Source organism: Lissotriton vulgaris, chromosome 7, assembly GCF_964263255.1.
Source record: "Lissotriton vulgaris chromosome 7, aLisVul1.2, whole genome shotgun sequence".
NCBI lineage: Eukaryota > Metazoa > Chordata > Amphibia > Caudata > Salamandridae > Lissotriton > Lissotriton vulgaris.
In genome coordinates, this window is record NC_141695.1 from 1,204,674,283 (window position 1) to 1,204,693,315 (window position 19,033).

The 19,033-nt window shown below is 45.8% G+C and overlaps 1 protein-coding gene across 6 annotated transcripts in view; it reads right to left on the reverse strand.

The window, feature by feature from the left end:
* LOC147703187 (uncharacterized) overlaps window positions 1-19,033 on the reverse strand; it is a 901,849-nt gene that overhangs the window by 144,753 nt on the left and 738,063 nt on the right. For all 6 annotated transcript variants that reach the window (XM_086931719.1, XM_086931718.1, XM_086931717.1 and 3 more), the window contains exon 12: window positions 12,103-12,867. In XM_086931719.1, coding sequence (XP_086787845.1) covers window positions 12,103-12,867 — 765 coding nt within the window. The remainder of the gene's footprint in view (window positions 1-12,102; window positions 12,868-19,033) is intronic.

Genomic DNA, 19,033 nt, shown 5'->3' on the forward strand with positions numbered 1-19,033 from the left:
TTGGGTTGAATTTGCTTCGGTGCCGAATAGTCTGTTACTTTTTATCACGGTTTAGGACCGAAGATTCTGGGGTCGACGGGACCTTTGTTTTATGTTTCGATGCCGAAGATGGTTTTTCGGCACCGTGGTGTGGCTGGCTTGATCCCGAGCTACCTGAAGGCTTCGGAGCTGGGCCCGGAGGCCGGGCTTCTGAAGACCTGTCTCGGTGTCAACCTAGACCCGAAGGTGAAACCGGAGCCTTTTGTGTTTTCGGGGCTGGGGCATCGACGTCCGTACTCCTGCTCCATTGACCTGGGTTAATCGTCCGGTCTTCTGAGTCCGAATCATCTGCTTCGGAGACGAATGCCTGTTCATCTCCTTTCTCTGGTTAAGGATATTCGGTGCCTGCCTCGAAGAGGTCTTCCGGTACTGAAACTGTTGATCTGGACATTTCGTGTTCTGGCGAGAGACAAAGGTTGCAGACCTCGTGCAGACCTGTGTCGGAATTTAGCCTCACACTTGCATTTTTTAAATGGAGTCCTTTCCGTATGCTGGTTGATGGTGCCGATGAGCCCAACAGCCCACGTCGACGACCGGACTTGAGAAGTTCTTTGGAAATGGATACACGTCGAGAGAGATCGCGATCGAAACAATACCGATCAGTTAGAGTTTTGCACGTCGAAGGGGAATGAAAACTACGTTGACCCGGAGCGCAGCAAATTACATCCGAACACAATGGCTGAAAAAATAATCTAAGGAAGGAGTCGATGCCCATGCGCACCAACTAAAGGAGGAATCACCTTTCTCGTGACTAAAAAGACTTTTACAATAACAAAGTCCAAACATCCGAGCCCAACACCAGATGGTGATCTATGCAAAAGTATGACCTATACAGCTCCTATGCCTCAATCACACATTTCCTACGCTGGAGTCCAGTGTAGCCCCTAGGTAGGGAATTCTTTGAGTGGGCTGATGGATTGAATTCTCCATATTTACATGAAGGCCAAGGCGACGCAGGAAATTCAGGCATATTCAAAAGTGTTATTTCACAATTTATGGAGAGGAGCCGTTCAGAAGCCAGTCGTCGAGATATGGGTAGACGAACAGACCTTGGCGACGTAAAGCTGCGGCTACCACTGCCATGCACTATTTGAATACTCAAGGTGCAGATTTCAGGCCTAACGGTAGGACTATGTAGTGATAATGTAGAGTAGAAACTTTTTGTGCCGTAGTGCAATCGGGACATGGAAGCAAACGTACTGGAGGTCTATAGAGCACATCAAATCTCCTTTTTGAAGATGTGGATATATTTGATGGAGAGCCAGCATAACAAACTTTTCTTTTTGGATGTTTTTGTTTAGGAAACGTAGATCCAGAATAGGCCTGAAACTCTTTTTGACACTTCTTTTGCACCAAGAAGTATCTGGAGTATTTGCTGTGATGGAGGAACCTTCTCTATGGCCAGTTTTTGTAGGAGAGTGGATACCTCCAGACACAACAGCGGCAGTTGGTGAACTCTAGACTTCACTGGGGATGCACTTGGGATGAGCACGAAAACGTAGTGAATAACCATTTTGTAGTACATTCAGCACCCACTGATAGTTCTTTTTAGCCACTCTTTTACATGTCTGGAGATACTTCCTCCCACTGGAGTGGGCAACGGTGACTGAAGGACCTACTGATTCAAAGTAACTGCTTTTCCATGTGATCCATGAGGGTAGCCCGCAAAACCAAGGAGAGCCAGAAGGTAGCATGATGACAGACTACAGAGGACCCTATAGTGAGGGCCACTGAGTCCACTGTGTTAAGGCCAAACAATGTGGTGTGAAGAATTCTGGGCATCTTTGGTGACCTTCAGGAAATGCGTCTTGATACCATTAGGGACTTGGGGAAGGACCAGCAGTGCCATGTCCCGTAAGCCATGAGTATACCTCGCTAGAAGGCAAGGGGCATTCAAGGATTTTAATGCCAAACTTATTGATGAGAAAACTTTCTAGCTCCAAACTTCCAAGAGTTTGGATTCAATGTATGTCAGTGTCACAGGTAAAGTCTGAAAAAATAGGCGAGTGAACAGGGAGGGTGGGTCACATGGAGCTGGACGAAAGTGCCTTGCCACCATCAAAGAGGGCCGCCAGGACGGTTTCCAACAGGGCATCACTGAAAGGGAGCCAGGGTTGTGAGGTCTGTGATTAAGGTAAAAAGGCCACAAGGACATTAGTCTTGACTTCAGAGGGAAATGTCAAGTCTAGCACCCTTGCAGCTTTCTTCCCTACTGTATACTAGGTCGCGACTTCTAGAAAAGGAGGCCCTAAAAAAACCCACTCCATTTCAGGGAGGTTTCCAGACCACTGGCTGGGGAGAGGTCATTAAAGTTGGTTAGTCTATCAGGTTTACACCATCATATATAAGTTGAGGGGATCAGAGTCGGAACAGAAGAACTCATGAACTGTTTGCCCATAGCAAATGCCTTAATTGTGATCTGCTTTTCTCCCCATCGATCTTTAGGATTTTCTTCTGGATCTGTGATGTGGTACTAGTTCTGGAATGGGCATCCTGAATCCGCGCCAGAGGCATAGATTCTGGTGCAGGACAAGATAGTTGGCCCCAACCAGGGGCAACTAGAACACAAAGGCACAGAAGTACCTACAAACCGATCCCATAAAGCGCCAAAAGGGGAGGAAGGAACAAATAAACAGGACGAACATCCTGCCAGATAAAAACGACAGAACGCACGCACTGAAGACCTGGTCTTCTGCATTCGCCTGTGGAAGGCTAAGGGCCCGCAGTGCCGCACTGGTTGAGGCAAACATTGCGCCCCCAGGAGTCCAGCCTGCAGGCCTCCTGGGACGGGGAGACAACCGCATCGGCAGAGAGGGAAAGGCATGCTGCAAAAATGGGCCTCTGGTAGCTATAGTTGCTCCTTTTTTCCTGGTGGAGTGGGCTTGTGCCCCCTCTGCTAGTTCTTGGGCTGCCTGCTTGTGGCAGAGTTGTATAGTGTGTGCGATCCATCGTGCGATGGTTCCCTTTGTTACCGGTCTACCCAGGAAACTGTTTGCGAAGGACACAAAGAACAGTTTTGTTTTCCTGTGTTCCTTGGTTCTTTCTATGTAGTGCATTACTGCCCTTCTAGCGTACAGAGTGTGCAGTGCCCTCTCTGCGCTTGTGGCCGGTTTCTGAAAGAAGCTTGGTATTTGTACTGTCTGGTTGATGTTGAACCTTGACACCACCTTTGGCATAAAGTGTGGGTCAGTTCTCATTACCATCCTATCATTGTGTATTTGGATGTAGGGTTCTTGCAGCGTTAGCGCCTGTAGCTCGCTCACCCTGCGCGAGGTGATTGCCACCAAGAAGGCTGTTTTCAATGTTAGCATTTGTAGTGAGGCTTTATGAATGGGTTCAAAGGGCGCTTTCAAGAGTTCTGTTAGGACTAAATTGAGGTTCCATGCCGGTGGCAGCACCCTCTTTGGTGGTGCGATCCTTTTTGCCCCTTGCAGGAATCTCTTCTTTATCTGTGATGTAAGGAAACTCTTCCCTGTTTCTCCTCTTGTGTAGGCTACTATCACTGCTAGGTGTACTCTCAGTGAGGATGAACTTCGTTTTCCCTTCAGCAGGTGCGTGAGATATCTTAGCACCGTTGATTCCCTTGTCATCTTCTTGTGTAGTTTTTTCTTGCTACACCATTGTGTAAACCTCTTCCATTTTGCCACATAGCACCTTCGTGTGCTAGGTCTCCTTGCCTCTCGTAGTACCCGCAGGGTGCTCTCAGGTAACTTCAGGTGTGCAAACTCTGTCTTCAGGAGCCATGCTGCTAGGCTGAGGCTCTCTGGCTCTGGGTGTATTACTTCTCCGTCTTGCACGCAGAGTAAGTCTTTCCTTTTCTCGTACTTGTGGGGTGCACACTGTGCCATCTCCATTATCTGTGAGTACCAGGTCTGCCTGGCCCACTGGGGTGCCACCAGGATCAGAGTTATGCACTTGTTGAGTACTCTATCAGTGGTATCGGGGGGGGGGGGGGGGGGGAGGGGGGGGGGGATTTTTTCGACCAGCTTATCCATAGGGCATTCCCCAGGGATCCTTCCCCTGGTTGCCCGGATGCGAAGTTTAGGCATTTTGCATTCTGGCATGTTGCAAATATGTCTATTGTCGGTTTCCCTACCTTCTGAATAGCTTTTGCGTTTCCTGTGTATTGAGCTCCCACTTGTGGAATGCCAATGCCTGTCTGCTACCACATTGTCTTTCCCTGGTAGGTGTATGGCTAGCAGGTCTATCTTTAGTGGGATGGCCCATCTCCATATCTCCTGTGCTAGGTTCGATAGCAGAGCGGATTGTGTTCCTCCCTGTTTATGTAGAACATCGTTGTTGTGTTGTCCGTTTGGATCAACACTCTCTGGCTGTACAGTTTTGTCTGGAAGGCTTTCACGGCGAGGAACACGGTCTTTATTTACAGGTAGTTGATTTGATTGACCGCATCCGCTGGAGTCCACAGACCCCTCACCCTGAGCTTGCTCATGTGTGCTCCCCATCCCTTCTTGGAGGAGTCTGTGGTGATGGTCACCGTTGGGGGTCGGTGGTGCTTCATGCCCATGACCTTGCTCACTGTCAGAGCTCGGCCCTTCTGGTAGAGGCGTGTCTCCTTCAGCAGGGCCAGTTTTCTCTTGTCGCTGGGGAACACCTTGTTCTGTATGGTGTCGATATTTGCTCCCAGGAAGATTTTTACTTGCTCTGGTTCCATTGAGGATTTCCCCCAGTGAATGGCGAATCCCAGGTCCACCAGTGTACTTGTCACGCGCTGTGCGTGGTCTTTGCATGTCCTGTGTGAACTTGCCTTTATTAGCCAGTCGTCCAAGTAAGGGTATACATGGATCCCTTCCTTCCGTAAGTGTGCTGCCACTGCTGCGAGGCACTTTGTGAAGACCCTTGTTGCGGATTTTAGTCCGAATGCTAGGGCTGTGAACTGGTAGTGATCTTAGTTGATGGTAAATCTCATTAGATGTTTGTGCCGCCTGTTCATTGGGATGTGCAGGTAGGCATCTTTGAGGTCTATGGTGGCCATGAAATCTCCGTCCCTTATCTGAGGAATGACCTCTTGTAGGGACGTCATCTTGAACTTTTGTGTTTTTATGTACTTGTTAAGGAACCTTCGGTCCAGGATGGGTCTCAGTGTTTCGTCCACCTTTGGTACCAGGAACTAGGTCGAGTACACTCCCTTGTTCCTTTCTCTGTAAGGTACTGGTTCGATGGCCTCCTTCTGGAGGAGTTCCTTCGCCTCCTTTTGAATGAGCTCTAGCTCCTTTCTTGACTGCATCTTTTTTTTTGGCTTCCTGTTTGGCGGTGTTTTTTCCAGTTCTAAGCAGTATCCGAACTGTATGATGTTGAGTATCCATTTGTCTGTGGTTATCTTCTTCCACTCCCTGAAGAAATGACAGCCTGCCTCCTACTGGTGTTACATGTTCGTTGATGTTTTGTCCGTGAAACCCTGTACTGGTCTTGTTGTGCTCCACCCTGGGAGGAGTAGCGTGGGTGGGCACGTATTGCGTGACGGTGTCACTTTGAGGTGGGTTGTTGGCCCCCTCTTATTTTGCCCACGTCCGTTCGCCCTCCCGCGAAAGGACTGTCCCCTTTGCTGGTAGTGCCAGGTTTGTTTTTGATGTCCCTGTGGTGTCTGGCTGTTGCCCTGGTGGGACTGTTGGAAAGTCTGGTGTGACGTTCCTGGCTGGTTTCCCCCTCTTCCATTCAGTCTCTGTGACTGAGTACCCCTTTTCGCCCCCCTGAATTGTAAGGCCCCCATGGAAATTGCAGTTTTGTTTTCTTTTTTGAGCTGGGTGAGCTTTTCATCCACCGGCGCCCCAAACACTGTCTCCCCATTGCTTAGAATGGTGTGCTGTACCTCTGGTTTGAAGCCTGAGATCCTGAGCCAGGCCTGCCTTCTGTCCGGGACTTCCAACAACAGCCTGCTAGACGGGTCAGCTTCATCCAAGGCTGTTTTGAGGCAAGAATTTGCCACATTTTTCCCCTCTTCCACAAGGTGTGAAGCTTTGTTAATTCTCGTCTGGGAGGTGTTTGATCAGCTGCCTGATCTCATCCAGAATTTGGCACTGGTGGCTGTTCAGCAGGGCGTTTGAGCTTGCCATGCGCCAATGCATCGCTGCATTTCTTTCTATCTTCCTTTGTTAGGTCCATCCTCCTGCTTTCCTGGTCTGGTGGTGGCCCTGATGTTGTTGGCACATGTGCATTTTTCCTGGCGGTCGCCGCAATAATGGAGTCCGCCGTAACTGATCCTTGGTTGTAGGGAGGATCCTTAGACGAGTGTTTATATTTCTTCTCCGTCCTAGGCTTAACGGACCTGCATGTTGCCGGTTCCTTGAACGCCTCTTTCCCCTGGGCCATGACACTCAAGCATGGGGAGGTACTGGCTCCTAGTTTGTGTGGGGAGCAGGGTCTCCAAGAGAAAGTCTGCTTTCGGTTTTTCCTCATCTAGCTTGACTCCAAAGGCTGTTGTCGCGTTCTTGATGACCATATTGTAGACCCCAATGTCATCTTTCGGGAAAGCCCTTGAAGGGTACGTGTCCACGGCCTCTTCTAGGCTTTCGGTGTCGAGGTCCTGCCACTCCAGGTCCTGTGTCCCCGAGGATGCCGAGCAGAGGATAGTCTTTGCCCTTCTCCTCGTAGTAGAAGGCTTCTTCCTCTGGATGGTCCAGGGTCTCTGGACTTTTCGGCAGCTCTTTGGCTTCGAAGTCCTCCTCCTCTACTTCAACGATCACCGTCATTGGCTTTGACGGAATCGCGAACCTCTTCATCTTTTCTGCGAACTCCTTTCTTTGCAGGATGTTAGCCATTTCGGCCTCAAGCCATCTTTTCTTTCTCTCCAGTTCGGCGTCGAATGGTTCGGCTGATCTCTGACGTATACGTCGAGATGGGCTTTGGGTCCTTAGTTGACGAAGCGACCTTCGGGTATTTCTCTTTCGAACGCTCCTTTTCTGGGACGTGATTCGAGGGCCTTGGCTTTTCGCTGGTCTTCGCCGCCTGGGTGTCCTTTTCAAAGGATCCGCTGGGCTGTTTGTCCTTGGATGCAGCTGCGGCCGTCGAGATTTTCGGCGCCAGTGCTCCCTTCGAGGACTTCGCCTCTGGTTTTCGAGAGTCTGCCTCAGACTGTCGAGGTTCTGTCGGGGGGCTTAGGGGTAGTCGACTCGCCTACCTCTTTAGAAGTCTTCTTATTGGTCTCTACGACAGAGTAGTCGCCTTCTCCAGCGACGTTGTCCTCTTCGTTGCTCGAGAGCCCCAGGTTTCGAAGGGACGGTGGTTATCCCTTGCCTTTCTTGTTGTAGTTGGCTCTTCTCTGTTGCTCTCCAACCCGGAGAGTCTTCGGTGTGAAGGCGGAGCAGGCGTTGCAGTCCTTGCTCTCGTGGACGACCGGTAGGCAGAGGTTAAAAACCGGGTGCTGGTCCTTCTGGGCCTATTTGTGGTGGCAGTTACGGCAGAATTTAAAAAGTGTCTTGTCCATTTCTTGCACTCAGAGCCCCCTGTGTGCGCATTCTCCATTGGACGACAACGTTCACGAATTTCTCGTTCGTCCCGGCTCAATGGTTTTGTTCCTAGTCGTCCTCTCAGTCGTTTCCGTGCAAATTCGACTTTTCTGTGTCTTTCCTCCAAAACTCGGGAGCCCCTCGGGAACCATTCAGACCCAACGGCGGAAAAAACAATCTGAAGATGGCGCCCAAAGGTGGGAGCTTCCGCAGGAAACGCGCCAACGTCACAGGAAGTACACCAAAAGGTAGGACGTAGACGCCCAACTGGGCTACGGAAAAAAAAAAAAAAAGACTACGATTACGGACCCAACCACTAGACCGCGGAATAATGCACAGCATAGTGAATCCAGAAAGATTCACGCTGCAAAACTGGACAAGCGGGCCGAAAAGTTTCATTCAGCGCTCCCCCCAGGACTTCGGTTTCCTCTGCTGGCACGCCTCGCAATCAGTGGAGTTGTGGTGTTCCCCCAAACACCACATGCAGAGGAGGTGAGGATCTGTCGCCATCAGGCATCCACAAGACGAGCAAGTCAAAGCCCGAAGGCATTCGCACACAGTTCCCACACAAACTCAGTAGCGTAAAGGGAAAGGCCTAAACAGGCCCAGAGCACGATCCGGATCCACGTTGCACATGGAAAAGGAAAAAACTGACATAGGTGCGCCGGGGCGGGACTTGTGACCTCGCAGACGTCACATACACGGACGTCTGGGTGAAGTCGCGTGATGCCCCCCCCCGGCGCGCAGGGATGCTGTTGCAAACATTTTCCGGATCTAGTCTCACGCATGGGGATAAATCTACGTGAAGTTATCTGCGGCTAGTAGTCTATCAGATATGGAAGCGGAGTGAACCCATTTCTGCTACTCCCTCCTGCTCTATTAAAAATAAACACAGGCAGGCCCGAACGTGCACCAATGGGGGTTGTCATACATGCAAAGATGTTGAGCATGGTATCAAGATACACCTGCTGAATCGCACCCAGACACCGGAACATATGGGTGTACAGTTATTTGCATTGGTGGGAGACCTGCGGTCTCTGGCTGCAGCACCAGTGGACCCAGGTGGAAGGTCTGACTGCTCCACTACTACTACAACAGGGCTACAGGCTTGTTATGTACTACACATTGGTGTTTTGTCCAAGTCAGATTATGTTGGGGGATGTTGGGGGATGTATAACCCCTCTTCTTTTTCCTGTTTTTTTTTACCCCCAGTTTCTCTCCTTTTCTCCTTACCAGGCTATTACCCAGGCATAAATTCTCGTGTCCCGATGATGATCCACCAACCATAATTGGGATCGAAACGTCATCAACTTCTGTGTCTTGACGCTAATCTGTTTTACTTCAATTCCTTAGGAGCATAAGATGCGGTTTCTATTGTGACTGACTGAATGTGGATTTACTGTTGAGTCACTATGTATATAAATGCCTGAGGTCTGGAAATCTGTTGATTTCCAATCCTTTGCCTAGGTATTTTTTTGTTTTATGGTTTTGAATAATTGTTTAATATAATAAATGAACAGTCTCCATCTGGAGAAAGTTCACACATGTCTCATTGTAATTCTACGTTCCACTGTTGATTACCTTTTTGAAGGGCCCAATGTTTTTTAAAATGTTATGCATACCCTGAGTCCCTTTGAATAAGTCAACTGAGCACCCTTTCTCTTCTAACTTCAAGAGCCCTGACATGATAGCAGCTGCACAATATGCTCAAAGTATGTTGTCTCTACAGATTTAAGTATTTGGCTTAAACAAGGACCATGCAAAACAATTCTCACAATTATGTTCTCCTGGGAAGGAAACCATGCAAACTGGATGTTTGTAGTTTAGTGCGAACTTCCTATGACACTTTGGGCAACATGTAAACTGTGTGTTCGTAATCTAAAATGGGCTGAACTAACTACTATTTTGAGAATAGTTGACGACCCCACCACTCCACACTACCATACATCCAGCATCAATCTCTGCCACAGTCTCAACCGCTTTGTGTTTCTCTTGAGGATTTGACTTCCACAAATTCTTCAGGAGCTCTCTCGATGCACCAGTGTATCACAAAAAGAACTAATCCAAGATGGTGGGCGCACACAGGGGCATTTTGGGTTTAGAGTTATTATTCCACTTAGGCTCCAAACTAGGTTGAGGACCACTCCTAATTCAAACGTTTTTGAAACAAACTCTTCTGAACCCAACCACTATTTGGCAAATTGTGCAAAGCATGTGAATCCAAAAGAGATCCAATACTGAAAAAAACATAGTTGCACAGTGAGCAGTAACGATGGACAGGTTTACATCTTTTTATATGAATTTCTGAAATATGATGCAAAACATAACTTTTGATAGTTTTGAGTGTGTTTTAACTGACTTGGAAGTTGAAGATTACTTGGATGTAGATTTTCCCTAGGGGCAAGAAAGTGAATGCCCTTGTATGAACATCAGGGGCAGGAAGACTGCAATGAAGATTTGTGGTTGAATGCATTAACATCAGTTTATTTTACATAGAGATGGAAGGAACAGATTATCCTTGTTCTTCTAAGAGTGTCAATTCCTGGAGTCTGGTCTGATTCTAAAGTTATCTTTGGAAAAATGTCTCAAATGTCACATGTCTGGGTTATGGCTTGGATGAAAACATGAAAGTATTCTAGTCTTGCATGTAGATCTTCCACTTTTCAACAGCAGCACATTTCTCAAGGCATTTCGGCCATTTAAGCTAGTGTTCTGGGTAAAGGGACACAAAGAAAATAGTACAGCTGCATTCACTTTCCATGCCGATAGCAATCAAGCTAAAAAAAAACATTAAATGAAAACTATGAAAAATGGCAAATCCTGGAGCAGACCTAGAGAGGCTTCCCTCACGCCAGTAGTGTGCAAGAAAATCTAACCGTGGAATCTGAGAAAATTTATGCTTTGCGCTCCTCTATTTTACTGCCTGCGTTCGGATCACATATTGAGGTGTATAGACTAACTAGTGACTATAGAAAGAAAAGTGGGGGCGTCAGATTACTGTAAAAATCAGAAACCTCTTTGGGAAGAAAACTCAAACAAGTACTCATTACCTCCTAATAGAATACTGAATAGGGCTCATGGGAAAATAGGGTTTTAACGTTCTTGATCCTGCATGCAGATATTTACTAAGAACGATGGCTCAAAGCAGGACTTGTGAACGGTTTCAGAAGGACACAAGTTTAAAAAGGACTACACTGAGTTCCTATGGAAAATATACAAAAACTGGTCAATACTGCCTGCAGTATTTGTCAAAAATAGTTTTTTTGTTTTTTAAATTCGCTTTTGAAAAAAATGTGTAGTTTAATATTTTGAGTGATCCCACAGGAGGTTAGGGCAATTCATTGCTTTGACTAATCAACTGAGATCTTGCACAGGAAATCCATTGTATATAAATACAACTTCTAATGATATGAATAAAAACCTGATCGACTCCTGCCACATTGTGCCAACTAAGGTTTTGCCTGTTGAAAGATCTAGGGTCTACCTGTAATTTGTATTGTGTATGAATTTTTAATGTATAATGTTTTATCCAACTATGCTATGAACATTTTACTTACTTAGGTCCATCAGAAAATGAAGAATGGGAAGAAGTATTACTGCATTCCAAAGAGGTGGTGAGCAGGGCAGATTGCACCTACTCCGAATAAAAATTATGTTCAGACTAATACATGCACGTACAACTGAAACAATCTTGGAGAGTTTAAGTGGATTAAAGCAGGAGAGGATGTGATGACTTGAATCATATTACACATCAATGTCCCAGGACATACTCAATTGTACTGGTGATATTAACCCTGGTTACAAAGGTTGCTGTTATTTTGTTGGGGATATGGAATGAACATGCACTTAAAACGAGCATCAATATCTGACCTGATATCTGGTAAATGATAGTCTGCAGAGGTACTGCTTGAAGATGTGTTCGGGAGCAAGTTAGCAAGTGATATGTAAACTGTCTGTTGTACAATAACATGGGAATCAGTGTAGTTCGAAAGAGACCGCCCTAAGAAATGAGAGAACATCTGGAGGCCACAGCCTAAACACTATGGACTGGGACTTTATCAGTGCTTGTGGAGCAGACGATGGGAAAGCAGCACATTTATGTGCATTTGAGTTAAACTATGACAAGTGGAATGGACCAAAGTACTCCCCTAGGTGACAGAGGAGAACAGGGATATAGAGAGATGAACTGCAACTATCAGATGCCAACTGCTGCTTGTTTGTTTTATAAATGAGTGGTTTTCATGAAAAATCAATGAAAATATTTTAAATAAACAAGGTTGTCTTCTAAAGTCAAGTTTGTTTCAATTATTTAATAAAGACTGAAACAGAAGGGGTGGAGGTATTACATTATTTAGGAACATTTCAGAGAATACCTAGAATGAAAGACAAATGCGGACCGTGTCTAAAGGCTAAGTGGAGGATCTCCACTCAGACATGCCAAAACCACACCATAGGATTGGCTATTTGGGTAAGATGGGCAATACAACTACTGCACATCAGATGTCTGTACGTTTTTATTGCCGTTTACTGAAGCGGATATGGGAAAGTAGGCATATACACATTATAGGTATTTGAGTAAAGAAAGCAGCACCACACTTACCGTTGTTGCACAGGAGAGGGCTTTTTCTTGGCACTAGACTTTGCCTGAGGCTGCGCCCTGGACTGGGAGGAGGAGGAAGAGGAACCAGAAGAAGAAGACGAAGAGGAATCAGAAGAGGAAGAGGAGTCTGAGGAGGAAGAGGAACTGCTACTACTGGAACTGGAACTGCTGCGACTACGGGACAGTCTCTTTTCCTTGGAAATTGGCTGTGTTTTATCAGTCCCTGTTTTTTCGCCAGCAGGCTGCGTTGTTGCTTTCTCCACCACTGATGAAGTTGCTGCTGCCTTCTCCACTACATGAGGTGCAGTCTTCTCCACAACAGGTGCAGTCTTTTCAGACACGTTAGGTGTTGCTTCCTTCAAACCAATGTCTAACACTGGTGGAGTTGCATTCTCTATCACAGAAGACACTGCCACAGTCTGATCTTCTATAGGAGAAATTCCTTTCAAAACTTGCACATCCTTTTCCACACACTGCTTTTCCACTTCTAACGAGGATGTTGATTTCTCCAACAAAGGCAACACCTTCTCTGGCAATACCCTCTCTAAAGAAGTTGTAGAAGGGGATGCCATCCTATCGGTAGTAGGAGATGGCACCTTTTCAGATGCCAAGGGCATCAACTCAAAACTCTTCTCTGGAGCAGGAACAACTGACTGGACAGACTTCTCCAACACAATCAAGTTATCCTGCATCAAAGGTGCTATTTTTACAGCTACAGACGACTCATTAACTTCAACTATTTCCTTCCCCATCGGATTAGGACTCCTACAAACAAGAAAAAAAACATGAAATTCATATTTTCCACTTTCCTATTCAACATATGACTATGGTAACAGCAAGAATCTTTAGGATTGTCAGGTCAGAGTACTGCCTGCACCTTGGTTTCTCCCTTAGACCCCCAAAGCTCTGCGTAAGGTCTTGGTTAAGGAATCTTAAAATTCCCCTGATAATGGTGGTGCTGATTTCATGGGAGCCCCCTGTACTAACATTTGGCTTCCCTATACCCTCCAGTATTAATCTAAATCCTTTAGGTCTCTCTAAATTTCTTTTTCCATCTGATAATTCCTCCTCGCAACCCTCTGTACTTTTCTTTCCCCTCCCCTGCTCAAGTCTCCATGCTTGATTACCTGGACTAAGTCTTTGCCCTGCCACCCTGGGACAGCACCCAACTTAGTGGTCTCACTGATAGGCAGGTTGTGCTCTCCAACTGGCCCTTCCTAATACAATTGTTCTCCTTTTTCAGAGTGGTGGAGCCCCCTTGTTGGCTGCTTGCCCCTTTTACACAGTAAAACATTGGTTAATTAGTTGATGAAGGTTAGTACCCACCTCAAGTAATAATCACAACACTTGTCAGGGTGAGCCACTAAAGTAACTGAATAAACCCAAGCTCAACTCCCTGGTAGCTATGGCACAGAGCAAACCGGCTTAACTTAGATTAGAGGCAATGCGTTTTATTGATGTAGTAACAAAATTTCATAAACTCGAAATGCAAAACAAACTTCCCAAACTGAATTAGAATAGAGTAAAATGTAATAAATAAAATTACACCAAAATTACAAAACTCCAGTAAGGGGAACCTGAGACATGAATCTGAAAGTTAAGACGCACAAAGTGCCAATGTTAGTCAATGGGGGTGGTAGATCAGGGCCTAGACACATTTTGAATCTAACTGATATGGAGCACAGGCCAGATATGCTAACTGTGTTCAAAGGTTTTAGCTTCTGACGTTAACCCTTTAGGTCCCAATCCAACACTGGATTTCACTTCTAAAACTCCCAGGAGAGTCACTGACAGACTCCCTGAGCATCAGGCAGACTCCAGTTCAGGTCAAGTTGCCACGGATTAGCTGGGCAGCTGCAGGAAAGGCACCTTGCAGCTTGTTGTATCCTTATAGCTTCAACATGAGTTCAGCCTTATGGTCCTTGAAGCCAACCTCTTTGCCCTGGGTACAAAGGAGAGCAGAAACAGTCCTCCAAGCCACTTCTCAGTTGCAGACAGCAGGTTCAGTTCTCTTCCAATCTTTCCAGGCCCAGAAGTGTTCTTAAGTGGGTGCCAGGGGATGCCACATTTAGGCTTGGCATGAAAGTGAAAGGGAATGACCCATGGGCACACTTTAACCAATAAAGTAAAGGTTTCCAGTGCTAACCATGCTTACTTTGGGAATTTTCAAGATGACAGCAGTGTTCGTCGACACTATACTTGGGCGATGAGGGTTGGGTGTGCGCGTGAGCAGTGTACTTTGGTAATCCTAGCATCCTCCCACATCAAAAACCAAAATCCAGTTCAAGGTTCCTGTACCAATAAGAAACACAGAGATGGAACGCTGGAAGAACAAAGCAGGGTTCATCTGCTGTCAGACGAGGGTAGAGTGAATTGCGCAACTAAGGGATCCCGATTAACGGTTTCAAATTGGAGCGCTGCAATACACGTCCGAACCCGATGGTGGAAAGAAAACAAACAATAGTGTCTATGCCCATGCGCAATATCACCAAAAAGAGGAGTCACCTTACCTCGTGACTGGAAAAGACTTCTTCGAAGAAAAACAATTTGGAAACATCCGGACCCAACAATATATGGCCGAAGTATGCAAAGCATGTGTATCTACAGCACACATGCCTCAAACCTGTTTTTGCACCAGGCTCTCGCCCTTTTAAGAGTGCCCCAAGTGAGATATGCAAAACCCTAGCAATCTGTCAAGCAGACTGACACTGATTTCAACATGTTGCCTACTGTCATTGGGTCTGGCCTGGCTGGGGAACAAAAGGAGGATTCAGGCCTGAGTGTTAGCTACATCTGATTGTGACAGGGTAGGCCTGTTTGAAGTTAATCAAGTTCACCCACCAATTAGTGTGGTGTTCAGTTGTCGGAGAGCACACAGAGTGATTTTATTTTGCATGTCATTGGCATATAGGTATTTGACACCTGCTTGGTTCAAGATGGCGTTGAGGGGTCCAGGAAGAGATTAAATAGTGCTGGGGAGAGGACAGAGCCTTGAGGTACACTTTGTACACAGGAGTCGAGTTGGAGAGACAGCTGTGTATTTGTTTGACAGCAATATTGTAGAAAGGACGTAAACCATTTAACGACTGCCATTGACACCCTTGCAGTATGGATAAGTTACTTACCTGTAATCCTAGTTCTCTTCCAGGGGTATACTCAAAGTCATAAGTACAGAATGTTCCCGCCCAAGTGTGTGGGGACCCCGGAGCAATAGCATATATATATATACACACACACACAAACATAAATACCCATATATATATATATATATATATATATATATATAGATACTATGAATATACATATGCAGCCTGAAAAAAACATTATGCTCAATAAAACTGCCATCATTGCATGTAAATCTTTTACATTTGAAAAAATAAAGACATACAAGTCATAATATACATAAGACACATATATACACACACATATACATACACGCATATACACATATATATATATACACGCATATACACACACACACATATATACACACACACACATATATACACACACACATATATACACACACACATATATATATATACACATACACATATATATATACACATACATATACACATACACACATATACATTTCGTCGAGTCCGATGCAACGCAGCAAAGCGCAGCCACGCCACGCCACACAGCCAAATCGGAAAGATTGAGTAAAGCCACAGACTCCGTGCTCTTGTTGTCAGTGCATTTATTCGTGAAGAATAAACAGCCCACCAGTCGCCATGACGCGTTTCGCCTCAGCCGAGGCTAGATCACATGTCATCATCATACAACATACATATATACACATACATATAAATACACATACATATATATATATATATATATACACATATACATATATGTATATAACTGTCCTGAGTTTGCTTTACAACACAAAACCTTTATTTTCAAAAGTAAAAAGGCAAGATCATAGAGGCAGATTAGCCTAGAAAGGATGCATACAAAACTGGAAAATAGGCGCCGTGCCTTTAAGACCTCGAGGAACCCCCAGGCTCCCATCAAGCACCACAGGTGACAGTTAGGTCAGTTCATTTGGATAGGGTATAACAGTGTAATCACAGTATGGATAACAGGTACATATATATATAGACCTGGTATTCGTCCGGGGAGGAGGGAGGGTTGCTTATGACAGAGTATACCCCTGGAAGAGAACTAGGATTACAGGTAAGTAACTTATCCTTCTCTTCCAGGGGATACTCATCAATTGGTAGAAGTACTGAATAGAATAGCAAGCCCTTCCCATACCCTGCGGACGAATACCAGCATATCAAAACCATTTTACCAACATATATTACCCAAACAAATTTCACAAGGATGCTTGACCATACTGAGAATGCGCTCGAGTGTCAGAATCAAGGCAGACATGGCGTGCGAAAGTATGAACCAAACGCCATGTGGCTGCTTTGACTGATAGAATGCGCTCTCGGCTAGCCCACGAGCTGCTTATGTGCCAGTTGATAAGAAAACATGATACATGACACTATCCATCTAGAAATTGACCTTTTAGAGGCAGGGAAACCAGTGTTCAACGGACCATAATTCACAAACAGTTGGTCAGACATTCGTACACTTTGTTTTATCAAGATATAATTTTAACACTTTTCAGATCTAGAGAGTGCAGAGCTCTCTCAGCGGGAGTGACATGGTTTGCAAAGAACGTAGGAAGAGTAACTGGTTGATGTGAAAATCAGAGACCACCTTGGGAAGGAACCTCGGGTGAGTAAGTAACACCACCCTGTGTGAAAAACAAGATAAGGCTCTGAAGAGCATAAAGCTTGTATCTCGCTTACACTGCGAGCAGATGTGATTGCCACGAGAAAGGCAGTCTTCCACGAAAGATGAAGGGAAGCTTTGTGAATGGGTTCGAATGGGGGACCCATTAGTTTAGAGAGGACTACATTCAGCTCCCAGGAAGGAGATGGAGCCCTGACGGGAGGATAGGCCTTCTTGAGAGCCTCCAGGAAATCTTTAACAACTGGCATTTGAAAGAACGAAGCCTGAGTGGGAGACTTTCTATAGGCTGTTATCGCTGCCAGGTGAACCTTTATGGAGGAGTATTGCAAACCTGCTTTGGCGAAATACAGTAGTCCGTCAAAACACTTTATTCGATTACTTAAAATCATAAAAGACAAGATAAAAAACATTTCATATATATACAATCAATAATAACAATCAATATACAATATACAATGAAGACCCATAATTACATATTAAAATCCAGATCAAATCAGACAGGGTTGTTGTGGGTGGCTGATCTTTTAGATTTGTTCCGAACAGCAGCCACAAGAAAAGTATCAACACAGAAAATGTTGCGAGTGCTACCTAACATCTGCAAATAAGTAAGAGCGGGCCTAACTTGTAAAAAAAAAACCCCTGTTTGTTCAGGTAGTACATCGTTGTATTGTCAGTCTGAACAAGCATAATAGCCGATCTGATGGAAGGAAAAAACGCCTTGAGAGCTAGATGTACCGCGCAGAGTTCCAGCATGTTTATGTGGTATAGTTACTCTTTCTCTGAACACATTCCTTGGATCTGTAGTGGTCCCATATGAGCGCCCCATCCCTAAAGGGAAGCATCCGTCACCAGATTCTGCTTTGGCAGTTCTCGTTGAAACAGGACTCCTACGATGAGATGAGTCCGTCGCATCCACCATTTGATGGAGAGCCTGACAGGCAGAGGTAGAGTTAAAGTGTCCTCCCACCAATTGGAGATTTGAGACCACTGATACTCCAGAGTCTGCTGTAGTGGTCTCATGTGAAGTCTGGCGTTTGGGACTAGAAAATGCACGAGGCCATTAAACCCAGCAGAGATGAGATCTGCCTGGCCGTGGGCTGAGGTATCTTCAGGAAAGTTTGACACTTGTGGAGAATGGATGATAGTCACTCCTCAGAAGGAAACACTCTTGCGTTTACTGTGTCCAAAGTTGCGCCCAGGTAGTGTATCCTCTGTGTTGGATTGAAGATGGATTTTTTTAAATTTACGTGTAGACGGAGCCGATGTAGTTGTTGAATGCAGTACGCGAGGTGCTGCTGAAGAAGAGTTGGAGAAGCACTCTTGAGAAGCCAGTCGTCTAGGTAAGGGTAGACAAACATTTGCTTTTTCCTCAAGCAAGCAGCTACTACTGCCATGCACTTTGAGAATGTGCGAGGAGCCGACTTCAGACCGAAGGGCAGGACAGTGAACTGGAAGTGGTCTGATTGGATGTGAAACCTTAGAATCTTCCGATGTTTTGGAGAGATTGTAATGTGGAAATAGGCATCTTGAAGATCTATGGAACATATCCAGTCCCCTTGATGTAGATGCAGGATTGTTTGATGCATCGCCAGCATTCTGAACCTCTCGCTCAGAATGAACATGAGACGCCTGAGATCTAGTATAGGCTGAACTTCTGGTTTGGACCTCTTTGGGACCAAAAAATATCAGGAGTAGATCCCCTGCCGACGTTGATGTCATGGGACCTCCTCAATGGCCTCCTGTTCATCACCACCCCCTTTTCTGAATCGTTTTTGGCCACTATAGGTGTGGCAGGGTATACTCAGACATGAGTCCCTTGCTCACTGCACCACCAGGATTCAAGCAAGCCGGGCCGACGACGGCTGAAATGCCAGAAACCGGTCCCCGGAAGCTTGTCTCCTTTCTGGTGAAGAATTGGCTTGGTAGTTTAGTCTGCCCTGTTCCCATGATGCACTGGGCCAGGGACAGACTGATTTGCATATAGCCAGGTTCTGAGCTGGGATGATGCAGTGAGCTAAATACCGGTGATGGATCAAGCCCTGATCTTTGGACTGGGTAAGAGTGGTCTGCTTAATTCAGACACTCTGTTCATCACCACCCCTTTTCTGAATCCTTTAGGAGTAGAGCAGACACCTTTTCTCAGAAGATTTATGCGATGGATGACTGTCTTTTGAGGAGG